This window comes from Chiloscyllium plagiosum, chromosome 11 (genome assembly GCF_004010195.1).
Source record: "Chiloscyllium plagiosum isolate BGI_BamShark_2017 chromosome 11, ASM401019v2, whole genome shotgun sequence".
Classification (NCBI taxonomy): Eukaryota; Metazoa; Chordata; class Chondrichthyes; order Orectolobiformes; family Hemiscylliidae; genus Chiloscyllium; species Chiloscyllium plagiosum.
In genome coordinates this window covers 93,255,313-93,281,669 of record NC_057720.1, presented here as the reverse complement: position 1 = coordinate 93,281,669, position 26,357 = coordinate 93,255,313, and the positions used below count along the sequence as shown (strand labels likewise).

General features: G+C 46.8%; 1 protein-coding gene across 5 annotated transcripts in view; it reads right to left on the bottom strand.

Moving 5' to 3' along the window:
• The window catches only part of tnr (tenascin R (restrictin, janusin)), a 157,902-nt gene that overhangs the window by 72,371 nt on the left and 59,174 nt on the right, over positions 1–26,357 (bottom strand). For 4 of the 5 annotated variants that reach the window (XM_043700044.1, XM_043700043.1, XM_043700047.1 and 1 more), the window contains exons 4-9: positions 25,558–25,821; positions 22,154–22,269; positions 21,554–21,704; positions 16,963–17,232; positions 5,667–5,852; positions 2,982–3,071 (exon numbers count right to left, since the gene is read on the bottom strand). In XM_043700044.1, the coding sequence (XP_043555979.1) occupies positions 2,982–3,071; positions 5,667–5,852; positions 16,963–17,232; positions 21,554–21,704; positions 22,154–22,269; positions 25,558–25,821 (1,077 nt within the window). The remainder of the gene's footprint in view (positions 1–2,981; positions 3,072–5,666; positions 5,853–16,962; positions 17,233–21,553; positions 21,705–22,153; positions 22,270–25,557; positions 25,822–26,357) is intronic. The other variant, XM_043700048.1, reaches the window with a different exon arrangement.

Genomic DNA, 26,357 nt, shown 5'->3' with positions numbered 1-26,357 from the left:
AGAGATTTGGGTGTTCTTGTACACCAGTCAATGAAGGTAAGCATGCAGGTACAGCAGGTAGTGAGGAAGGCTAATAGCATGCTGGCCTTCATAACAAGAGGAATTGAGTATAGCAGCAAAGAGGTGCTTCTGCAGCTGTACAGGACCCTCGAGAGACCACACCTGGAGTATTGTGTGCAGTTCTGGTCTCCAAATTTGAGGAAAGACATTCTGGTATTGAGGGAGTGCAGCGTAGGTTCACGAGGTCAATTCCTGGAATGGCAGGATTACCTTACACTGAAAGACTGAAGCGACTGGGCTTTTCACTGAAAGACTGAAGCGACTGGGCTTTTCACTGAAAGACTGAAGCGACTGGGCTTTTCACTGAAAGACTGAAGCGACTGGGCTTTTCACTGAAAGACTGAAGCGACTGGGCTTTTCACTGAAAGACTGAAGCGACTGGGCTTTTCACTGAAAGACTGAAGCGACTGGGCTTTTCACTGAAAGACTGAAGCGACTGGGCTTGTATACCCTTGAGTTTTGAAGATTGAGAGGGGATCTGATTGAGATGTATAAGATTATGAAAGGATTGGACACTCTGGCAGCAGGAAACATGTTTCCGCTGATGGGTGAGTGCTGAACCAGAGGACACAGCTTAAAAATATGGGGTAGACCATTTAGGACAGAGCTCAGGAGAAATTTCTTCACCCAGAGAGTGGTGGCTGTGTGGAATGCTCTGCCCCAGAAGGCAGTGGAGGCCCACTCTCTGGATTCATTTAAGAAGGAGTTGGATAGAGCTCTCAAAGATAGTGGAATCAAGGGTTATGGAGATAAGACAGGAACAGGATACTGATCAGGAATGATCAGCCATGATTATATTGAATGGCGGTGCAGGCTCGAAGGGCTGAATGGCCTACTCCTGCACCTATTGTCTATTGTCTATTGTCTACCTGTGACTCCACTTTCAGAGAACGGTGAACCTGAACTCCAAGTTCCCTCTGTTCCACTACACTCCTTAAGGTTTTACCATTCACTGTGAAACTCCTACCTTGATTTGACTTTCCAAAATGCAAGGCCTCACATATTAAACTCTATTTGCCATTTCTTGGGCCCACTTCCCCAGCTGATCAAGGTCCTGCTACAATTTCTGACAACCTTCCTCACCATCCACGATACCGCCTATTTTAGTGTCTTCAACAAACTTACTAATCATGCCTTGTATATTCTCATCCAAATCATTGATATAGATAACAAACAGGAATGGGTCCAGCATCAACCCTTGAGGCACTCCACTGGTCTCAGGCCTCCAGTCCGACAAGCGTCCTTCCATTAATACCCTCTGCTTCCTACCATCAAGCCAATTGTGTATCCAATTTGCTAACTCCTCTTGGATTCCATGTGATCTAACCTTCCAAAGCAGCCATGTGGAATCTTATCAAAGGCCTTACTGACATCCATATAGACCACATCTACTGCCCTGGAGAAAGTGAGGACTGCAGATGCTGGAGATCAGAGCTGAAAAAATGTGTTGCTGGAAAAGCGCAGCAGGTCAGGTAGCATCTAAGGAGCAGGAGAATAGACGTTTCGGGCATAAGCCATTATGGGAAGAAAGCTCAGTATCATCTACCTGTTTTTGCCCGAAATGTCGATTCTCCTGCTCCTTGGATGCTGCCTGACCTGCTGCGCTTTTCCAGCAACACATTTTTCAGCTTACATCTATCGCCCTGCCCTCATCAACCTTCATGGTCACTTCAGTAAAGAACTCTAACAAATTTGTGAGGCATGATTCCCCCTACGCAGAAAGCCATGCTGACTGCTCCTAAACAAATCCTGACTTTCCAAATGCACTTCGCTGTACAATCTCAAATTAAACTCCAAACAGCAATATCCTCACTCCATGAACATCACTGCCATATAAATCCTGGTGTAATTCCTACTTGGACAAACATACCCTCTAGCAATCCCCAATCTGGTTAAAGAAACCCAGCAGGAAAGGTGTGAGTTAATTAAGACTCGACAGGACAGACTTAGAGCAGATAAATTGTGTTTTGTGTTTCTCCTTGAATGTTTTGAACAAGCAACAGAGAAGGTTGAGGGAGGGATTATGGTGGATGTTGTCTATCTGGATTTCAAGAAAGCCATTTGAAAAAGTACCAATTAAACGGCTTGTGGACATTGGAGCTCATGTCATTGGAGGTCAGGACCTTCTGGGATTAAATGTTTGGTTTAAATACAAGAAAACCATAACTCGCAATCTCACAGATTCTTAAGATCAAGGCAGAGGGACTTAAGGCAGGAAATTCCCAAATCCCAAACTTGAAGATGACAAGTCTATCACAGGCTATTTTCATTCCAAGGAGGCAGGGGTAGGACAGATCATGTCCCTGTGTCTCCCAAACAGATTAGAGGGGGTAAACAAATGCGAAGGCAGCAGTTTAGGAGGCTGCCTTCAGTCCTCTAGACCTTTGTCACATATTTTAAATATGTTCAGCCCTCTAGCATTCACCCCTCACATCTTCCAGCTCCAGTCAACACCACATGCCAACCATGCCTTCTCCAGAATCACAGTTTTGTTATGGCGCAGACATAAGGCCATTTGACCCATCGTGTCTGCACCATCTCAGGACCCTGTAGAGTTTAAAATAAGCTTCCAACAGTCTAATCCAACTTCTCTCATTCATATCTGATAGCGAAAAAGAATGCTTTCATTCATGAAGCCATGCAAAGATTTTAAATTCAGTCCTGTACCCTGTCACTCTAACAACCCTGGAGACTGGATAATTGTGTCATCTCTGCCATTGGTAATAGGCACCATCCTTAGGCAATGCCAACAATGTGACTGTGTGACTCACATGATGGGGGCTGTCTGCAGCAACTCTGAAAGCTGTAAAACTCAAAGTAGTTGGTTCACTGAACACTGGCACTTGGGAGAAACAAAATGAATGGAGCGCAATAAACTGAGTGGGGTAGAATTCCACATGAAGGTGATGTTGGTGATTTACCAGTCCTTGCGTTCATGGTGGCCGGAACACTCTGCTTAGACTCCTTTATGGCTGATATTCCTATCCCATACTCGGTTCCAGGCAATAGGTCTGCAGACAAAATCAAATGAGCAGGCAATCAGAAAGTAACAACAAGAAAAACACTAGCACAAAAATTAGCTTACAACCTCCTGGCTGGATCATTGCTGAGTGGGAAGGAAGTCTATCCCCATTACAGGCAGCTCAGGGACAATTCACTGGGGAGAAGGGGATTTGGGAGATAGAGAGTCACCCTCCATCCACTTCCCTGATCTGGACTCAGGCTTTAAAAACAGGTTCAGAACCCACCCTGACATGAGGGACTAGACAGTCCCAGTGTCTCTGAGTAAAGCCATTGCCTTGCCAGCTTTCAGAGAGAGTGCCTAGCTTGGGCCAATGGAGGACACTGTGTCCCAAGGGGCTAGATTATTCAGTCAGGGCTCCAGTGGGGTATCTCTCTCAGGTCAAATCCAGTGGATATGCACCACTTCCATTGATATCTATTTAATCTTCCAACATTCTTGACTGTTTGATTACAGTGGGAATATAGAGTTCTCCTTTCAAAAAAATATAGAAACATAAAGACAGAAACAGGAGTAGGCCATTCAGCCCTTCAAAACAGTTCTGCCACCCAATTTGATCCAAGCTGATCATCAAGTTCAGTACCATCTCCCTGCTTTCTCCCCATAATCTTCCATCCCTTTAGCCTTAAGCATGACAGAACAACCTCGGTTATCCAAACATCAATTATCCGAATTTCGGATTATCTGAACAAGATCTCGAGATCCCGTAAAATTTTTATTAAATTTAAGCAAAAGCACAGCGAGAGCAGGAAGTCTGGACTGGTGGCTGGAGCAGGAACAGGCTCGCCAGGGGAAACATGTTCTAGCTATTGCCACCATCACAGGACCCTGTTCCTGCTATTGCCGCTACCACGGGAACCCTGTCCCTGCAATTGGCGCTACCACAGGACCCTGTTCCTGCTATTGCCGCTACCACAGGACCCTGTTCCTGCTATTGTCGCTACCACAGGACCCTGTTCCTGCTATTGCCGCTACCACGGGACCCTGTTCCTGCTATTGCCGCTACCATGGGAACCCTGTCCCTGCAATTGGCGCTACCACAGGCCCTGTTCCTGCTATTGCCGCTACCACGGGACCCCGTTCCTGCTATTGCCGCCGCCCCAGGACCCTGTTCCTGCTATTGCCGCTACCACAGGACCCTGTTCCTGCTATTGCCGCTACCACGGGATCCTGTTCCTGCTATTGCCGCTACCACAGGACCCTGTTCCTGCTATTGCCGCCGCCACGGGACCCTGTTCCTCTATTGCCGCCAGCAAGGGAACACCGTTCCTGCTATTGCCATTGTCTCGGGAACCTTGGCCCTGTCATTACCACCATCACGGGAACCGTGTTCCTGCAATTACCGTCACCATGGGAACTCTGTTCCTGTTATTGCCGCCACCACAGGACCCTGTTCCTGTTATTACTACCACCACAGGACCCTGTTACTGCTATTGCCGCCACCACAGGACCCTGTTCCTGTTATTGCCGCCACCACAGGACCCTGTTCCTGCTATTGCCGCTACCACAGGACCCTGTTCCTGTTACTGCCGCCACCACGGGACCCTGTTCCTGTTATTACTACCACCACAGGACCCTGTTACTGCTATTACCGCCACCACAGGACGCTGTTCCTGTTATTGCCGCCACCACAGGACCCTGTTCCTGCTATTGCTGCTACCACAGGACCCTGTTACTGCTATTACCGCTACCACAGGAGCCTGTTCCTGCTATTGGCGCCACCACAGGAACCCTGTTCCTGCTATTACCATCACCAAGGGAACTCTGTTCCTGTTATTACCGCCACCTCAGGACCCTGTTCCTGTTATTACTACCACCACAGGACCCTGTTCCTGTTATTACTACCACCACAAGACCCTGTTCCTGCTATTGCCGCTTCCACAGGACCCTGTTCCTGCTATTACCGTTGCCACGGGAATTCTGTTCCTGCTTTTGCTGCTGCGGGACCCTGTTTCTGCTACTGCCGTCGCCATGGAACCCTGATCAGTTATGCAAACAATCAGTTTTCCGAACAAAATATTCCCCGCCCGTCTCGTTCGGATAATTAAGTTTGTTCTATATATCTGACTTCTTCTTGAAAACATTCAATGTCTTGGTCTCAGTTTCTTCCTGTGGTTTCTCTTGGAGGCAATTGTCTCTGCTGTAGACTACAGGTCCATTTCGAAACACATGGTATGGATCCCCAGCTGACATTGCCTTCAGAGCAGTTTCCAGAAGATTATTGCTAAATCCAGTTACATGATTGTAGAGATCATCTTTGCTGGACTGTTAACTGTGTTTGTAATATTGACACTACATATATTTTGGAAAAGAGTTAACAATTAGTTTTATTGCATTTGTAACATAGCGGACACTCAATGCAAGGACAAAGTTAATCAGAATGTAGAAGGAGAAGAGCATATAATGTCGAGAACCGTCGTCTGGGGTGGGGGAGTGAGGAGTCATGATCCAAATCTGAATGTGGGTCTGAGGTGTGTGTGTCCCTATATGTGTATGTGTCCATCTGTCTGTGTATCTGTGACTGTGTCTGTGTGTGTCTGTGTGTGCCTGTATGTCTGTCTTTGTGTGTCTGTATCTTACTCACCTGTCAGAGTGACTTTGCTCGTTGGCCCTATGTTTTCGGGCACAATCAGTTCATGGTACTGCCTGCCTGCCAGGGTACTGTACACCACCCTGTACTTGTCAACATCTGCTTGACTGTTGTCCCATTCCAGCTCCAGCCTGCTGTCCCCAGGGCTCACCACATGCGGGTTCCTAGGAGCATCAAGCTCTGTGGAAGAAAGCATGGAATCCAGAAGTTGTCAGAAAGGTTAACACGTGACAATTCATTCCTTGGAACCTCCCACCCTATTCCCAGGCCTCACACAGAGGGCATTGCCCCTTCAGCCATGCACTGCCAACTACTTCAGGTCTAACAAGGTCACAAAGTCAGAGTATTTTCCAACTGGCAACGCAGGGAAGATCCATCACCTGTCCTGTGTGCGAATGGGAGATTCAGGGATATATGGAGGTGTGTGGGGAGTATACAGAAGGTACAGGAATTCTGAAATGTATGGAATGTGGCAATTAGAGTATGCATGGACTTTGGGAAATTATTGGAACAACCTCAAATGATGTGAGAATTTCAAGACAAAATGGTGAGTTCCAGAGTTCCTGGACACAATGGGAATCCTGGAGTATCGAGGGTTTGGGGGAATTCCAGAGAGCTGCGACATTGTAGGAATTCTGGAGCGCCGGAACTGTATGGGATTTCCACACTGCCAAGAAACTGGGAATTGAGGTGTGATGAGACACTGTAGTAATTCTGGAGTGCCAAAGCTCTGTTGGAAATCCAGTGAACTGGGACACAATGGGGATTAGTGTCCTGTGTGTAGATGTTGGTGAGAATGTATGCACCACCTACCTGAATGATTAGAACATTAGGGAGCTGGCTTATCAATCAGGGTGAAAGGACAGTCCAAACGATATGGGCAAAATTCAGGAACTGGAAAAGCTGAACACTTTGGTAAGAATTGTCTGCACAATTCCTGGTAGCAGCGCTAACAAGGTGGGACACATTAAGATGGAGGTCTGAGATGTTTGCTGCAAAAGCTGAGAGTTATAAAGGGAGATTTTCACTTCCGCACAGTCCAGAGAAAACAAACTCAATTCAATCCTGAAGACAGGAAGTTTATTGAAGTTAGAAAGGACAGTTTTCTGGAAGCACGTGCTCTTGAACCAACAAGAAAACAAAGAATCTCTGACTGAGCGATGAAGAAGGATTTTCAAGAGCATTCCAGTTAGACTGAAATGATTGTCACATTCAAGAATGGGTTTGAGAGTGGACAGAATGAATCACTGAGGTTTTAAATTTTGACTGCGCTGAATTGTTAATTCATAAACTGTGTGACAAACAGGGAGAGGTGCTTGAAGAGTTATTTGGTTGGATTCGAGATTTAAATTGTTGTACCGAAACACACAGCAAGCTCCTGAAGTGGACTGGTAACTCAGTGAGCTGGGTTCTGTTATTTGAAGAGATGAAAGTAAATGCATCAATATCTGGGAGGTCAGTTAGCACCACAGGACTTGGAGACTACTTTGGTCTAGGGACAGGAATGGTTGTTGGATGTTCCAGGGTTTAGATGTTTCTAAAGGAATAGTGGGGGAGGGAAAAGAGGTGGGGGAGTGGCATTGCTAATCCGCGATAGTACCACAGCTGCTGAAAGGGAGGTGGTCGAGGAGGATTTGCTACAAAGTCAGTATGGATAGAAGTCAGAAATAGGAAAGAAGCAATCACTTTATTGGGAGCTTTCTACAGACCCCCCCCCCCCCCACCATTAACAACAGAGACATGGAGGAGCAGATTGGGACGCAAATTTCAGAAAGGTGCAGAAGTAACAGGGTTGTTGCCATGGGTGACTTCAACTTCCCTAACATTGATTGGAATGTCCTTAGTCCAAATAGTTTGGATGGAGCAGATTCTGTCAGGTGTGTCCAGGAAGTGTAGGGGGAAGGCCATATTGGATTTGGTGCTTGGCAACAATCCAGGCCAGGTGTCAGATCTCTCAGTAGCAGAATATTATGGTGACAGTGATCACAACTCCCTGAGCTTTACTAAACTCATGGAGAGGGATAGGAGCAGACAGTATGGGAAAGTATTCAATTGGGGGAGGGGGAATTACAATGTTATTAGGCAGAAACTGGGGCGCCTAGACTGGGAACAGATATTCTCAGGGAAATGCATGTCAGAAATGTAGAGGTGGTTTAGGGAACACTTGCTGATATTGCTGGTTAGGTCTGTCCCACTGAGGCAAAGAAGGGATAGTGGAGTGAAGGAAACTTGGGTGACAAGAAATGTAGAACATCTAGTCAAGAGGAAGAAGGAAGCTTACTTAAGGTTGAAGAAGCAAAGATCAAACAGGGCTCTGGAGGGTTACAAAGTAGCCAGGAAGGAATTGAAGAATGGACTTAGGAGAGCTAGAGGGGGGAGTGAGAAAGCTTTAGCGAGTAGGATTAAGGAGAACCCTAAGGTATTCTATACTTATGCGAGGAACAAGAGGATGACCAGAGTGAGAGTAGGGCCGATCAGGGATAGTGGAGGGAACTTGTGCCTGGAATCGAAGAAGGACAGCATGGAATAGGCTGATATGCTCAAGTAGATTGACATTAAGAAGGAGGATGTGATGAAAATCTTTAAAAACATAAGGATGGATAAGTCCCCTGCACCAGATGGGATATATCCTAGGATATTACGGGAAGTGAGAGAAGAGATTGCTGCACCTTTGGTGATGATCTTTGCGTCCTCACTGCCCACTGGAGTACTGCCAGATGTTTGGAGGATGGCAAATGTTATTCCCTTGTTGCGAAAAGGGAATAGGGATATTCCTGTGAATTATTGACAAGTCAGTCTTATCTCTGTGGTTGGCAAATTATTGGAGAGCCTTCTGACAGACAGGATTCATGATTATTTGGAAAAGCGTATTTTGATTAGAGATAGTCAGCACGGCTTTGTGAGTTGCAGATCATGCCTCTCAAGCCTTGTTGAATTCTTTGAGGATGTGACAAAACACATTGATAAGCGTAGAGAAGTGGATGTGGTGTATATTGATTTTAACAAGGCAATTGATAAAGTTCCCTATTGTAGGCTCATTCAGAAAGTAAGAAGGCATGGAATACAGTCAGATTTGTCTGTCTGGATACAGAATTGGCTGGCCCATAGAAGACAGAAGGTGGTAGTCTATGTAAAGTATTCAGCCTAGAGCTCGGTGAACATTGGTGTTCCACAGGGATCGGTGCTGGGTTCTTTGTGATTTTTATAAATGACTTGGATAAGGAAGTGGAATGGTGGGTTAGTAAGTTTCATAGAATCATATAATCCCTACAGTGTGGAAACAGGCCATTTGGCCTGACAAGTCCACATCGACCCTCTAAAGAGTAAGGTTGAAACTTTATTGCTGGAACAGCACAGCAGGTCAGGCAGCATCCAGGGAACAGGAGATTCGACGTTTCGGGCACAGGCCCTTCTTCAGCCTGTGCCCGAAACGTCGAATCTCCTGTTCCCTGGATGCTGCCTGACCTGCTGTGCTGTTCCAGCAATAAAGTTTCAACTTTGATCTCCAGCATCTGCAGACCTCACTTTCTCCTCTAAAGAGTAACCCACCCAGACCCATTCCCCTATCCTATTACTCTACATTTACCCCTGACTAATGTACCTAACCTACATATCCCTGAATGCTATGGGCAATTTAGCATGGTCAATTCACCTAACCTGCACATCTTTGGATTGTGGGAGGCTACTGGAGTACCTGGAGGAAAATGTATGCAGACACGGGGAGAATGTGCAAACTCCACACAGTCGCCCATGGCTGCAATCAAACCTGGGTCCCTGGTGCTGTGAGGCAGCAGTGCTAAACACTGAGCCACTGTGCTACCCCTTTCCCCCTCATTGAGAGTCTAACTCTCAAGCTTGCTGATGACATAAAGGTTGGTGGAGTGGTGAACAGTGTGAAGGGCTGTTGTAGGTTGCAACGGGGCATTGACAGGATGCAGAACTGGGCTGATAAGTGGCAGATGGAGTTCAACCTGGAAAAGTGTGAAGTGATTCATCTTGGAAGGTTGAATTTTGAATGCAGTATACAGGGTTAAAGGCAGGGTTCTTGGCAGTGTGGAGAAACAGAGGGATCTTGGTGTCCATGTCCATTAATCCATCAAAGTTGCAGGGATTACAAGGGAAACTATATGCAGGAATATGAGGAAAGTCTCTTTGAAGACTGTGAGGGCAGCATGGAAGATTTTTACAAGTACGTCAAAAGAAAATCAGCAGTTAAGAGTGGCCCCATCACAGATGGTATTGGAATTGAAAATCGGTAAATAGCAAGTTTTACAAAATAATCTACACAGTGAAGATCAAAGCTCAGTCAAAGTGAGATTTGGTAAAAATGTGAAGTGATAATGGAGAAGATAATAAGATAGCTAAGTCTTCAAGAGATGAGGTGTTTGAGGAAATTGTATCTCCTGCCATCATGATCCTCCAGGACTCTGTTGATTCAGAAACCGAATTGTCGGTATCACTCCAATAGTTAAGGGAGGCAAGAGGGATACACCAAAGGAAAATGAGAGACTTATCAGTCTAACATCTATTGTGGGCAAGTGACTGGAATCAGTTATTAGAAACTGAGCAGTCAGACAATTGCAAATGTATTACAGACAGCGGCATTGGTTTGTGAAGTTTAGACATGGGTCAAAAAAAAGGTTGAATTTTGGGAGGGAGTAACAAATTAGGGAATGTCTACATGTGTTGTTCTTGGACTTCAGAAGAATTTGATCAAATTCTACACAAAACAGTGGTCACAAGAAGCAGTTTGTAGAGAATCTGAGGCAAATTGTTGACAACGGTGTGACTGATGAGGAGGTAGGATCCAGAGAAAAGTGAACATGGGAATGTATTCCCAGTACTGGACCCAGATCCTGCAAGCATCTATACGCAGATCTGTTTCTTGCGCTATTTAAAAAGACATTTGATGAAGAATGGAGAGCTGCATACCACATCAGGTGTCACGGTGACGAGTGTTGGCAATAAATTTTTGATTCAGTCACAGGATTTGTGTGGGAGGGGGGCAGAATTTATTGGTCATTTCTAATTGCCCTGGAGAAGTTGGTGGTGAGGCTACCTTCTTGAACCATTATAGTTTATATGGCTTAGACTTTCCCACAATCTTGTTACATAGGGACTTCCAAGATTTTGATTCAGCGATACTGAAGGAACAATCAATTTATAATCAGTGGGTCAAACTGTGCCAGACGTGTGTGTGTGTGAGTGTGTGTGTTTGTATGTGTCTGTGTGCAAGATGTGAGTATATGTATGTGAGTGTAAGTGTGTGTGTGTGAAAGAGTGTGTGCACATGAGTGTGTGAGAGAGTGTGCATGTGTGCGTGCGAGTGTGTGTGTGTGTGCGCACACGCAAGTGTGAGTGCGTGTATGTGTCAGCGCACAAGTGTGAGAGTGTGAGACAGTGTGTGTGTGTGCGCGCATGCACGTAAGAGTGTGTGTGCACATGCACTAGAGAGAGGGTGTGTGTGTGTGTGAGCACACACGTGTGTGAGAGTGTGTATGTTGAGAGAGTGTGCGCGTGCTCGAGTGTGTGTGAGAGAGAGTGCATGTGTGTCTGTAGGTAGTGTAAGGTCATCACTGTGTATGGTGTTTCAAAGGTGAGATTAACTGAGCAATTCCTGGAGAATAAATTACTGAAAGTTGGTGAACAGATGCAGATAGTCAGTTATTGGGGTAATGGCATGTTGGCTTTCACCTCCAGGACAAAGGTGCAAGAAGTGGAAGTGACAGTCCAGCTGGACAGAGCTCTGATCAGATGAGATCTGGAATTTTGGGTTCAGTTCCGGTTTCACATCTCAGGAAATAAATACCGACCTTGAAGGGGCTGCAGCACAGATTCACCAGAATGATCCTGGCCGAGAGATTGTATACATGTGGTTAGTATATCCTCGTATTAAATTGTGATTAGATTAAGAGGATGAAGATGATTTAAGGGAATTGAGGTATCTGAGAGGAAGAAACAATTTTCACCAGTAAGGGAGGCAATCTGCAAATATAATCTAAACATTTTAGACAGACCATCACAGTCCAGCTTGTCACAAATCCTGGAAGATTGGAAGCCTCACCCCAAAATAGCTGCATAAGTTATACAGGGACCTATAAAAATTTCAAAGTTGAGGATGTTAGGATTTTGTTCAAGGAAGTGGTTAGGGTCATGAGAATAATTTGACTGGATCAAGCACAATCGATCTGCATGGTGAACTCATTGGTTATTCGTGGCACATAACTGAAGCAGCAAGCGTTCAAGCAGGACAATAAAAGCCCAGAAACTGGGACTGAACAAAAAGGCTAGTCAGCCTCTTGTCTCTCTCTCTCTCCTGCCTGTTCTGACAGAACGCCCGAAAGACTCGCATTATCTCATGTTACCCAACACATCATGCACATGCGTACTATTAAACCATTACTGTTCCCTCTGTCAGTCCATATGCACTGAACTTTCTCAAAGATACAATCAAACTCAGGCACGATGGGCTCTGCCAATTCCACATTCATACCTTTCAAGACAAAAGCACCAGATTTAAATTTGTCAGGTAACAAGGAACATCTGCCAAACACTCCCAGGACAGGGACAGCAAGGCGTTAGATATAGAATAAAGCTCCCTCCACACTATCAAGAAGTGTGGCGCTGGAAAAGCACAGCAGGTCAGGCAGCATCCAAGGAGCAGGAGAATCGACGTTTCCTGCATAAGCCCTTCATTGGAAATGTGAAGGGGAAGGGGGCTTGGAGATAATTAGGGGTGTTGTGGGGAAAGTAGGTGGGAAGGCAATAGGTGGATGCAAGTGGGGGGTAATTGTGATAGGTCGGTGGGGAGGGTGGAGTGGTTAGGTGGGAAGGAAGATGGACAGGTCAAGAATGTAGTGTCGAGTTGGAGGGTTGGATCTGGGATGGGGGGATTTGGATTTGGAAACTGGTGAGGTCGATGTTGATGCCGTGTGGTTGGAGGGTCCCAAGGCACACTTCCTCCAATTGGCAGGTAGCATTGATTTGGGGGTGGAGGAGGCCCAGGACTAGCAAGTCCTTGGGGGATTGGGAGGGGGAGCTGAAGTGGTCGGCCACGGGGTTTGTTTGGTGCGTGCATCTCAGAGATGTTCCCTGCACCGCTCCGCTAGTTGGGCATTCTGCCTCACCGATGTAGAGGAGACCACATCGAGAGCAACGCACGCAAAAGGTGAGGTAGGTGGATGTGCAGGAAAATCTCTGCCGGATTAAAATGATCCTTTCGGGCCTTCGATGGAACTGAGGGGGGAGGTGTGAGTGAAGGCATTACACCTCTTGTGGTGGCAAGCGAAGGTGGAGGGTAGGTTGGTGGGGGGAGTGGACCTAATGAGGGAGTCATGAAGGGAATGGTCTCTGCGGAATGCAGATGAAGGTGGGGAGGGAAATATGAGAGTGGTGGGGTCTGACTGTAGATGACGGAAATGGTGGAGGATAATGCACTGTATCCAGAGATAGGTGGAGTGGAAGGTGAGGAACAGGGGGATTCTATTCTTGTTGCTGTTGGAGGGGTGAGGTTCAAGAGTGGAGATATGGGAAGTGGAGGAGATGCGCTGGAGGGCATTGTTGATCACGTGGGAGGGGAATGTGTTGTCCTTGAAATAGAAGGATACCTGGGATGTCCTGAAGTGGAATTATTCCTCCTTGGAACAGATATGGCAGAGGCAGAGACATTGGGAGTAAGGGATCATGTTTTTACTGGTGGGGGAAGGAGGTGTAGTCAAGGTGCAGACAACCCACACCACTGTTTTACTCCTTACCCAAAGTCCACAAACCTGACTGCCCCAGTTGACCGATTGTCTCCGTCTGCTCCTGCCTCACCGAACCCATCTCGACTCCATCCTGTCCCCCACTATCCATGAAATCCCCATTTACGTTCAGTACACAACACACACCCTCCACCTCCTCCATGACTTTTGATTCCCTGGCCCCCAACACCTCGTCTTCACCATGGACATGTCCATCTCCCATGACCAAGCCTATAAGCCCACCATTTCTTCCTCTCCCACCAACCCAACCAATCTCCCTCCATCAACACACTCATTTGATTTGTGGAACTGGTCCTCACCCTAAACAAATTCTCTTGGAAATCCTCCTACTTCCTACTGACCAGAGGGGTAGCCATGGACACCCGCATGGGCCCCGGCTATGCCTGCCTCTTCATAGAACATAGAATATGCAGAATACGTAGAACACTCCCTCTTCCCCAGTTACACCGATATCACACCCCACCTTTTCCTCCGTTACATTGATGACTGTATCAGTGCCACCTCATACTCCCAAAAGAAGGTTGAACGGTTCATCAACTTCACCAACACCTTCCAACCTGACCTCTCGTTCATGTGGACCATCTCGGGCACTCCCCTTCCCTTCCTGGAACTCTCTGTCTCTGTTTCCAGTGACTGACTCAACACGGACATCTATTTCAAACCCACCGACTCACACAGCTACCTGGACTACACCTCCTCCTACAGCCACCCTCCTGTAAAAACACAATCCCGTACTCCCAATTCTTCCTCCTCTGCTGTATCTGCTCCCAGGAGGAGCAATTCCACTCCAGGACATTCCAGATGGCCTCCTATTAAAAGGACCGTAATTACGCCTCCCACGTGGTCAACAATGCGCTCCAGTGCGTCTCTTCCACTTCCCACACCTCTGCCCTCGAACCCTACCCCTTCAACTGCACCAAGCATAGAACCACCCTGATCCTCACCTTCTACCCAATGAATCTCCAGATACATTGCATTGTCCTCCACCATTTCCATCACCTCCACCACCAAAGATATGTCTACCTCCTCACCCTCATCTGTATTCTGCAGAGACCATTCCCTCCATGACTCCCCACCATCCTCTCCTTGACTCCCTCATTAGGTCCACATCCCCCACCAACCCACCGTCCACACCGGTCACCTTCCCTTGCTGCCGCACAGGGTGTAATACCTTAGTCCACATCTCGCCCCTCACCTCCACCCAAAGCCTTAGAGGATCCTTAGCGGAGATTTTCCTGCACATCTACTGCGTCCGTTGCTCTCGATGTGGTCTCCTCTACAGCGGGAAAACAGAACACTGACCCATGAAGTGGTTCAGGAAACATCTCTGGAATGCATGCACCAAACAACTCCACTGCCCTGTGGCCAACCACTTCAACTCCCCCAGAGACATACAAGTTCTGGGCCTCCTCCAGCGCCAAATCAATACCACCCGCCAACTGGAGGAATAACATTTCACCTTCCATCTCGGGACCCTCCAACCACGTGGCATCATCATTGACTTCACCAGTTTCCAAATCCCCCCTCCTCCCACGACACCCCAGATATAACCCTCCAAATTGGCACCACATTCTTGACCTGTGCCACCTGTCCAATGTCCTTCCCACCTACCCACTCCACCCTCCCCACTGACCTCCCACATGCATCCACTTATCGCCTTCCCACCTGAAGTTCTCTCCCAGTCCTTTCCCCACCCTCCTATCTCTCAGCCTTCTTCCCTCTCCACATTCCTGTCTGAAAGGTCGATTCTCCTGCTCTTCGGATGTTGCCTGACCTGCTGTGCTTTTCTAGTGCCACACTTTGCAGGTCTGTCTCTCCAGCATCTGCACTTGTCACTTTTTCCCTGTACACTATCCTCATTAAACACTACCAGAATAGGGTCAGCATGGGTGTTAGATACAGAGTAATGCTCCCTCAATACCGACCCCATCAAACACTTCCAGGACATGGACAGCATGGGTGTTAGATACAGATTAAAGCTCCCTCAATACCGACCCTATCAAACATTCTCAGGGCAGGGGCAGAGCAGGGTTTAATGTAGTGTAACGAAATCTCCACAGAATCCCTATCAAATACTCCCAGAACAGGCACTGCATTGGGCTAGATACACAGTACAGCTCTACGTTTTCCCAACAAACAATCCGAGGACAGGGGCAGCATGGCGTTAGCAACAATGTAAATGTTCTGCCCAGGAAAAAAGCCAATTCGTAGATGTGTCCTTTTTGATTGGACGAGATGAAACATCTTTCTGTGAAAGTTCAGCTTGCATCTTGACCAATTCGAATCCACATATATTCATGTGGAGGTCAGTGCGTGACCAATCAAGCCGTCCAAAGTGTACTTCCTTACAGAATGTTTCTGACACAGGGATCCACACATGACCCAGGGATCCACACATGACCCAAACACACAGGAGTACACCAAGACCTACATGCAATGATTACAATGCAAGCGTACATGCAGATCAGGCATGATGCTGTGTCAGACAGTCAAGCACTGACACGTGATAATCTGCTTGACATCAATACCTATCAGTGAGTGTGGTTGCAGTGAGACATGAGAGTCCAGTTCTGTCACTTGTGGCAAACAACTGGCCAATTGTCTGTAACAGGACACAGAATGGCCAATAGAGTGAGAAGCCAAGGGCCACGGGAATTTAATAGAAGGAGGCGTGAGGTGATGTATTTCAAGGGAACTTCAAAAGAATGTGCAAGAACAGTGGGACCTGGGAATTCATCCGCATCAACCATTGAAGGTGTCAGGACATTTCGAGAGTGTGGTTCAAAAAACAAATGGCATCTTGGGATTTATAAGTAGAGATATTGGGTGGAAAAGCAGGGAAGTAATGATGGATCTTCATAAAACATTAGGTCCCCAACTAAAGGATGGTGTGGGGTTGGTGCCCACCCTCGAGGAAGGTCGTGAGGGTCCTTCAAGAGACTGCAAGGGAGATTTACCCAGAATGAGGGGTTTTCCTAACAAGGCTCATTTGGAGAAGCTGGTATTGATAAGCACACAGCAAAGGAAATTAAGGTGGACAGGATTATAACGGGTTTGAATAAAGGAGATAAGGAAAGCTTGTCTTGGCTGATGGTACAGAGCCGAGGGGAGCCAGATTGATGGTTTAGGTCAGGAGATATGAGAAAAGGGGTGATGTGAGGAATAACATTTTTCCATTGTGAGTAGCAATGACCTGGAACTCACTGCCCACAGAGGGAGTGGGGTGGTGGAGGTGGAAATGGTGAATGATTTCAAAAGAAAATGGGTCAGACACCTGAGAGAGATTATCTTGCAGAGTAATGGGGAAAAGAGCAGAGAATGAGACTGACTGGATTGCTCCACAGGGTGCCAGCATTGACTGGATGGGATGAACGGACTCTCTGGCCTGTACAGACCTTATGACTCAATAGCTCCCATACACGAGACATGAGGATACTTGTGTGCATGCATGTTACAGAGACGTAGATATACATGCACTTGAACAGGTATGTTCATAGACATGCAGACAGGTATTGGGTCACCTTTACCTGTGGTAAAGGCTGCTGTTACAGGCTGGCTCTGTCCATGATCGTGAATGGCCATGACTGACACCTCGTACTGAGATGCGGGTCTCAAGTTCTGCAGGGAGAACTGGCTCAGGCTGGGCTGCAGTTTCAGCACAGTCTTCTCAATCATCCCACTGGTGAGTCCATATGACAGCAGCACATAGTCCACGTGGGCTCTCGGAGGGGTCCACTCAACAAAGGCAACAGTGTCAGTCACCTCTCTGACGATGATCTCATTCGGCCCATCAATCACTGAACACAGAGAGAAACGGGAGACAGAATGCAACACCCTGCTTAATACACACATTGGACAAGCAAACACTGGGGGGGACAAAGCTGCTCGGATAACAGAGGACCATAAGACATAGCAGCAGAAATAGGCCATTCAGCCTATTGATTTTGCTCTGCCATTCAGTGAGACCCATGGTCGATCTGATAATCCTGAACTTTCCTGACTTATCCCTAGAAGACTTGACTCCCTTACTGATTAAAAATCTGTCTGTCTCAGCCTTGAAGTTCTTAATGACTCAGTCTTAGTAGCTCCCCATAGTAAAGAATCCCACAGATTCATTACCCCCTGAAAGAAAGAATTCTTCCTCGTCTGTCTTAAACGGGTGATACTTTATCCTGATATCATGCTGTCTAGTCCTAGACTCTCCCACAAGGAGCAACAATCTCTTCATATCCATCTTCTCAACTCTCCCAAGAATCTTATATGCTTCAATAAGGTCACCTCTCATTCTTTTGAATTCCAATGAGTACAGAGCTAACCTACTTAACTTCTCCTTACAACACAGTCACTCTAAGCCTGGAATCAGCCAAATGAACGTTCCGGTGCCCAAAACTGCTCATAGTATTCCAGCTGTGGTCTGAGTAGTGCCTTTTACAGTTTTAGCAAAACCTTCCTTTCAGACCCCACTTGCTTTGAAATAAAGGCCAAATTCCATTTGCCTTCCTTTTTACCAGCTGAACTTGGATGTTAGCTTTTCTCGCTTCATGGATGAGGACACTCAAATCCTCATAGCTTTCTGCAGTCTTTCTCCATTGAAATAATATTCAGCTCCTCTATTCTTCCTGCCAGAAGGGGTAACCACACACTTTCCCACACTGTATCCTATTCCACTCATTTAACCTGTCTGTATCCCTCTGCAGACTCTTTGCATTATCCCCACCACTTGTCTTCCCACGTATTTGCATGGCATCCACAAACTTGCCAATAACACTTCGACTTTCCTTATCTGAATTATTAATTTCTTTTGTAAATTAGTGTGGTCCTAGCACCGATCCCTGTGACACACTGCTCGTTATCGTTACCATCCTGAAAATGACCACTTATCCCAATTCTCTGTCTTTTATTAGTTCGCCAATTCTCTCTCCGTGCTAATTTACGACCTCCATTGGTTCTTAGTGAAAAATGGAGGGAAATGCAGATGAAAGATCTCGTTTCTTCATCCCCAGTGTCTGGATAGCCCTGACTGGCTCAGCACTGCGGTGGAGGGGGGGGATGCGGTTTCCTGAGAAACTAGTGGGCCAACTTCTTGAATGCTGCTAGAATTTCAACCAACTGAGGGACTTCTTAATGGTTCAGTTCAGAGTTGACCGTGTTTCTGTAGGAGTAAGAATGATGAATATGCAAGACTGTATAGAGACAACGCACTCCTTTCCCAGACCCCCATTTTAAAGCAGATGGGTTTTGTAGTCATTTCAGCTGCTTCAGAAGGCTTCCTGGGTACCTCTCTCAAGCTTTCATTAGAATAAATTCTCCAAAAAAAAACCCCCACACGACCACTTGGAGTCTCATACATCCAGTTGTTAAACCTATCCCACCCAGTGAATGCCCTGAGCCTAATCAGGGTATCATCAGATAAGCCCTTTACTGGTGTCAGAGCATTACAAATTCCAATTAGTGAACAACACATGAAGTTTCAAACCTTACAGAGCAGTACAGAGCCATCATGTCTGTGCTGGCTCATTAAAGAAACAATGAGAGCAGTGTCTATCTTACAATTGTAGAAGCCTTACAGCGTGGAAGCAAGCCATTCAGCCTATCGAGTCTACACCATCCCTCCAAAGATCATCCCACCCAGCGCCATCTCACCACCCTATCCCTGTAACCTGTATTTCCCGTGACTATTCCACCTAACCTGAGAATCCCTGGACACTATGGGCAATTTAGCACGGCGAATCCACCCAACTTGCACATCTTTGGACTGTGACAAGAAATCAGAGCACCCAGAGGAAACTCACGCAGATGCTGGGAGAATGTGTAAACTCCACACAGATAGTCATCCAAGGCTGGAATCAAGCCCGGATTGCTGGCATGGTGAGGCAGCAATGCTAGTCATTGAGCCACCTTGCCAATAAAATATAAAAATTCAGGGTCCTCTCCTCTAATAGAAGAATAAAGGTCCTGGGGAAACTCAGCAGGTTTGGCAGCATTTGTGGAGAGAGAAACAATTTAAGTTGAATTTGAATCTTCCACTGAGCTCTGAAGAAAAATCATACCAGAATCAAAATGTATAGTGCACAGCAAGCCAGCATTGCTGTGAAACAGACCGGGAGGAGTGTGCAGCAGTCAGCATCATTATGAACAGACTGGGAGAAGTGTGCAACAAGTCAGTAACATCATGAAACACACCGGGAGGGGTGTGCAACAAGTCAGTAACATCATGAAACTCACCGGGAGGGGTGTGCAACAAGTCAGTAACATCATGAAACACACCGGGAGGGGTGTGCAACAAGTCAGCATCCTTGTGAAGCAGACCTTGAAGAGTCTGCAATGAGTCAGCATCATCATGAAACAGACTGGGAGGGGTCTGCAGTGAGTCAGCATCATCATGAAACAGACTGGGAGGGGTCTGCAGTGAGTCAACATCACTGCAAAGCAGATTGGGAGAATGGACCTCCATTGGAAAGGCAGTGACTGCTGGAGGTAGGAATTATTAACAGAGAGGCCCTTTCAAACCATTTCCCCATGCCACAGCTGAAGAGGGATGTCAAAGGAAAACAGATTGGTGAGTCTTTCTTTTGTGTCTCTTTGGTTAGGGGGCAACATGCAGCTGAACAGTACACTTGGGAAATTCAACTCTATAAATGTCTAACATTGAAATAATTAATTAATTAGAATGGACTTGGCTGGGCAGGCAATGTGTTGCAGCTGAAGTATGTAGGGGCAGGTAGATGCTGCTGAGATCGTGATGACCACTTGGCTAGTTGTTCAAGAAACGTCACCTCAGAGTTGATAAATTGGACTCTGGGCTGAGGACCCGCAACACATCAGAGAGGGGGAGAAGTACATGGACACTATGTTGTGACTGTGGGACTCATAAGCCAGTGAGAGTCAATGTGTATGTCCGACCCATATTCGAGTGAGAGTCAACATGTGAGACTGTGGCACAGTGAAAGTCTGTGTGTGTGTGTGTGTGTGTGTGTGTGTGAGAGAGAGAGAGAGAGAGGGAGAGGGAGAGACAGACACTGTGAGCAAGTGAGTGAGACCTATACCCCAGTGAGAGTGAATGCGTGTGTGTGATCTGTACCCCTGTGAGAGTCACTGTGCTTGTGGAACCCATATCCCAGTGAGTGTCGGTGTGTGTGGGATTCATATCCCAGTGACAGTCAGTGTGTGTGGGATCCATACTCCAGTAAGAGTCAGTGTGTGTGGGACCCATATCCCAGTGACAGTCAGTGTGTGTGGGATCCATACTCCAGTAAGAGTCAGTGTGTGTGGGACCTGTACCCAAGTGAGTGAGTTTGTGTGTGTGTGCATGTGTGAGACATCCGTACCCCAGTAAGAGTCAGTGTGTGTGTGTATAGGTCCCATACCCCAGTGAGAGTCAGTGAGTATATAGGTCTCATACCCCAGTGAGAGTCAGTGTGTGTGTGTGTGTGTGACCCATAATCCAGTGAGGGTCAGTGTGTATGTGGGTCCTATATCCTAGTAAGGATCAGTGTGTGTGTGTGTGTATGTGTAGGACCCATACCCCAGGGAAGTTCAGTGTGTGTGTGGGACCCTGTATCCCAGTGAGGGCCAGTGCATGTGTGGGACCCATACCCCAGTGAGAGCCAGTGTATGTGTGGGACCTATACCACGGTGAGGGTCAGTGTGTGTGTGAGACCTATACCACGGTGAGGGTCAGTGTGTGTGTGGGACCCATACTCCAGTGATAATCAGTGTGTGTGGGACCTATACCACGGTGAGGGTCAGTGTGTGTGTGGGACCTATGCCACGGTGAGGGTCAGTGTGTGTGTGGGACCCATACCCCAGTGAGGGTCAGTGTGTGTGGGACCCATATCCCAGTGAGGGCCAGTGTATGTGTGGGACCTATACCACAGTGAGGGTCAGTGTGTGTGTGGGACCCATACCCCAGTGAGGGCCAGTGCGTGTGTGGGACCCAAACCCCAGTGAGGGTCAGTGTGTGTGTGGGACCCATATCCCAGTGAGGGTCAGTGTGTGTGGGACCCATACCCCAGTGAGGGCCAGTGCGTGTGTGGGACCCAGACCCCAGGGAAGGTTCGTGTGAGAGTGTAATCTGCTCTCAATGAGCATCCGTTTGTGAACAATGAGTTAACTCACGTGTTGATACCATCGCTGTAGCTGGGGCGCTCCTGCTGTGCTCTTTTATTGCGACCACATTGACTGTGTATTCCTCCCCAGGCCTCAGGCCTGACTGGTTGTAGGCTGTGACGGTACTGGGGAGTTGAAGCACCATTCCACCTTCATTACTCTGGAAAAGAGTTTGGCAGAATCAGAGAGTAGCAGGGTGAGTATCAGGGAGAGGGGTCAGGGAGTGAGTCATGGAGTGTGTCAGCCTCCTGTCCTGTCATTCAGGCTGATCAATTAACAATGCCTGGAGCGAGTTAGGGGTGAAATCACCCAATTCAGGCTGTCTGCACATTACCCAAAGCCACAGGGAGAGTGCTGTACAAACTATTAAACCTCAATCCAAATTGACTTGTATTTTTCCAAATACGGACACCCTGCTCCCTTCCAAGTGATATCGCTTTCAGTTGTTCTTGTTCTTCCCTTGGGATTTGGGTTTGATGTTGGAGACCCCTCTGAGGCTCTGAGGTAATGATTCGGAGCCCAGGCTGCCTGTGCTTGTAGGGGGAGCTGTGAGTGAAGGAGTGGCAGAGGGAGGGAGTGACAGAGGGAGGGAGAGGAGAGATGATTTACCTTTGCAATAAAGCTGATCTCCCAGCCATCGAACATAAACTGGAATGGTTCCCAGTGCACTTCCACCGCTGTCTCAGAGATTGATTTGAAGGTAAGACCCTGAGGCGTGGGCAAGTCTATGGAGAGGGACAGGGCTACATTAGTGCCAGATTGTTCCGGTACAGACCTGAGACATTGTCAGCATACCGCATGGGTTGGAACCCTTCACATCGCAGCACACAGCATTCTGTCATTGCCACAGGAAAACACTCACTCCCACTGACACCTTCAACCTCTTGAGATGACACATGCCCAGGCACAGCCAAGTCAGTCATTGTCAGGTCAATTCTGTTTAAATGCAAGAGTGAAAGGATAGAACCTTCACACATGGCAGGCCAAAAAGCAACAATTAGACAATGACCAGAAGGTCAGTTTTCAGTGTTACGTTGGAAACATGGAACCGTCAGATAGTCAGCGCTGAGGGAATGCCGCTCTGTCAGAGGATCAGTACTGAGGGAGTGCTGCACTGTCAGAGGATCAGTACTGTGGGAGCGCTGCACTGTCGGAGGGTCAGTACTGAGGGAGTGCTGCACTGTCAGAGGGTCAGCACTGAGGGAATGCGGCACTGTCAGAGGGTCAGTGCTGTGGGAGTGCTGCACTATCAGAGGGTCAGTACTGAGGGAGTGCTGCACTGTAAGAGAGTCAGTACTGAGGGGGTGTTGCACTGTCGGAGGGTCAGTACTGAGGGAGTGCTGCACTGTCAGAGAGTCAGTACTGAGGAAGTGCCACTCTGTCAGAGGGTCAGTACTGAGGGAGTGCCGCTCTGTCAGCGGGTCAGTGCTGATGCAGTGCTGCACTGTCAGAGGGTCAGTACAGAGGGAGTGCTGCACTGCCAGAGGGTCAGTACTGAGGGACTGCTGCACTGCCGGAAGGTCAGTACGGACTGAGGGTCGCACTGTCAACATTGAGAGAGACATAGAGTGATAAAGCACGGAAACAGACCTTTTGGTCCATCCAGTCCATGCCGAAAATAATCCCACACTACATTAGTGCCACTTGCCTGCCCCTGACCCAGAACTCTCCAAAACTTTCCTGTTCATGTATCCATAAAAAAAAAGTTTTATATTAGTAAACTATAATGACTATAATAACTGTTACAAAAAAAATATAATAAACTAAGACTTTTAACTAAGCCTCAAATAACAGGATTCACAGATCCACGCTACTCTCAGTCCACCATTGAGCCACACTGTCAGAGGGTCAGTACTGACAGACTGCCGTATGCATTCTGGTAAATCTCCCTGCAGCCTCTTGTGGACCCTCACATCCTTCCTGGAATGTGGAGGCCAGAATTGGAAACAGTCCTTCAGTTGGGGGCATAAGCTTAGCTTTACAATGTTCATGTCATTTCCCGGCTCTTGTCCTGAATCTCCCTGATCCTGTTTTGCTGGCTGTCTTAGTATGTCCTGTCAACTTCATGATGTGGAGGTGCCAGTGTTGGACATGGGTGGGCAAAGTTAAAAATCACACAGCACCAGGTTTAATTGGAAATGCTAGCTTTCGGAGCGCTGCTCCTTCATCAGGTAACTAACACGTGGTGTGGTGTGATTTTTAACTCTGTCAACTTCAGTGTTTGATGCTCATTAGTCCTCAGGTCTCTGTCTTTCTCCACACCCTTTCGAATTGTATAATTCTACAGAATGTTAAGTTTTTTTTTGATTAAGTGTGATTTATGTCACGATAGGCCAAATGGCCTCTTTCTGCGCTGTAAGAATTTTGAGATTCTGTGATATTAGATGCTGATTTTGCATTATCACTAATATTAAGTATTTCCATTTACATGATATTGTCCAGCTCCAATTCTGCCTCCAGTTTGTAGCTACTGAAGCAACGGTTCCAAGTCAGTCCTGGCTAGCCACTCATTTTTCATTCTAAAGACTTCCCTTTTCTAAAGCTCCATTGCCTGTGGCTAAACTTGCACCAAGTCCCATTTCTCAATTCTCCTTACTCATTGGCTACATTCATCCCCTCGTCAAGTTGCGCCTTTATTTTAAAATTCTCATGCATGAATACTAATTTTAAAAATACACCTTTGTTAATGTTTATCTGGAGAATGCAATGGTACAACATGAAACATCTGGAAAATATAATGATACATGAAATAACTGGAGAATGCAATGGTGCTACATTGAACACCTGGAGCGTCCAATGATACAACATGAAACATGTGGAGAGTGAAAGGACGTAACATGAAACATGAAAGAATACAACTGTGTACGGCAACTGTAGAACTTGAAAAGCCTGGAGAGTGCATTTGTATGACATGAAATATTTGGAAATGACACAATATGAAACATCTGGGGAGTATAATTATAGAGCAATAAAACTTGGAAAATGCAATGATACAACATGAGACATCTGGTCAGCACAATGATACAACATGGATCTTCTGGAGACTATAATCATACATCTTGGAACATTTAGAGAATGCAGTGATATAACACGAAACATTTGGAGATTTAAAAAGGTATAACATGACACACCTGGATATTGAAAAGGTACAACATGCAACATCTGCAGATGGCAATGGTATAGCCGGAAACATGTAGAACATAAAGATAGTTTATGAACCATCTGATATGACATGAAACATGTGGAGAGTTAAAAATACAACGTGGAATGTCTACATCGAGCAAAGATACAACATGAAACATCTGGAGAATGCAATGATACAGCAGGAAACATCTGGAGAGTATGATACAACAGGAAACATCTGGAGGGTATGATAAAACATGAAACACCTGGAGGGTATGATACAGCAGGAAACATCTGGAGGGTATGATAAAACATCTGGGGGGTATGATAAAACATGAAACATCTGGAGGGTATGATACAGCAGGAAACATCTGGAGGGTATGATAAAACATCTGGAGGGTATGATATAGCAGGAAACATCTGGAGGGTATGATAAAACATGAAACATCTGGATGGTATGATAAAACATGAAACATCTGGAGGGTATGATACAGCAGGAAACATCTGGAGAGTATGATACATGAAACAGCTGGAGAGTGCAATGACACAACAGGAAACATCTGGAGAGTATGATACAGCAGGAAACATCTGGAGTGTAGAATGATACACAATGTAATGTGGGATCCTTGTGACACAGTGGTAGTGTCCTTATCCATGGGCCAGGAGATCAGGATTCAAGTCCCAGCTACCCCAGACTTGAATCATAACATTTTCAAATGGGTGGATTAAAAGACTACAAATTGTCAGGTACATTTCTCTTCCACCCTGGTTTAATAGCTCTTGTGTTAATGTCCCTTCTGCTGGACCAGTTCAAATCCCACCTGTTCCAGAGGGTGTGTCATAACACAGCTGAAGAGAGCGTGTAGTGGAATCAGATGCCAGCTACTTACGAGTGGTTATCTGTGAGTTGATGGGAACACTCAGCTGACTGTTCAGCACAGCGTAAATGTGAATGCTGTATTCAGTGCCAGGCTCCAGCCCTGTGATGTTAGCTGCTGTCCAGTCTCCTGGGACTCGTAGTTCTGACTGTAGCCCATCCACAATATCGGGAGTGTAAGTGATGAGATACTCAGTGATGACTACAGACCTCTCCCACTCCAGGGCAATGCTTTGATCCGTTACACCGGTAACGCGGAGATGTTGTGGTGGAAACACTGAGAGACACAAACATCAATAGGTTCAACCATTGGAAACACTCTGGAGATGTGTCAGTGTAGCACTCCTCTCCTGATTTTCCACAAAATAAAGCACCCATTGCTCCCCTGAGTAGAAGCTGATTGATGATGGGGATGTTACACTCTGTCCAACGCCCCCGCTCGAGAAAATCAACTTAACCAAATCCTTAGACTGAGAATACAGGGAGATGGGGCTGTGCAGCACAGAGACCAGCATCAATGTTACAGAGAGATGCTAACTACTTGAGATCAATTGGTAGTTACAGGGAAATGGCTCAAATTGGTTGTCTCATGCTCATCAAGACTGGGACCCAGAACACCATGTGAGATTCTCTCCCACCCCTCCCCCAAAACTAAACCACTTCCATGGTGCACCCCTCCCCCACACAGAACCCTTCCCCCACACTGAACCCTCCCCCACACTGAGCTCCCCTCCTGCACTGAACCCTTCCCCCACACTGAACCTTTCCCCCACACTGAACCATTCCCCCCACACTGAACCCTTCCCCCACACT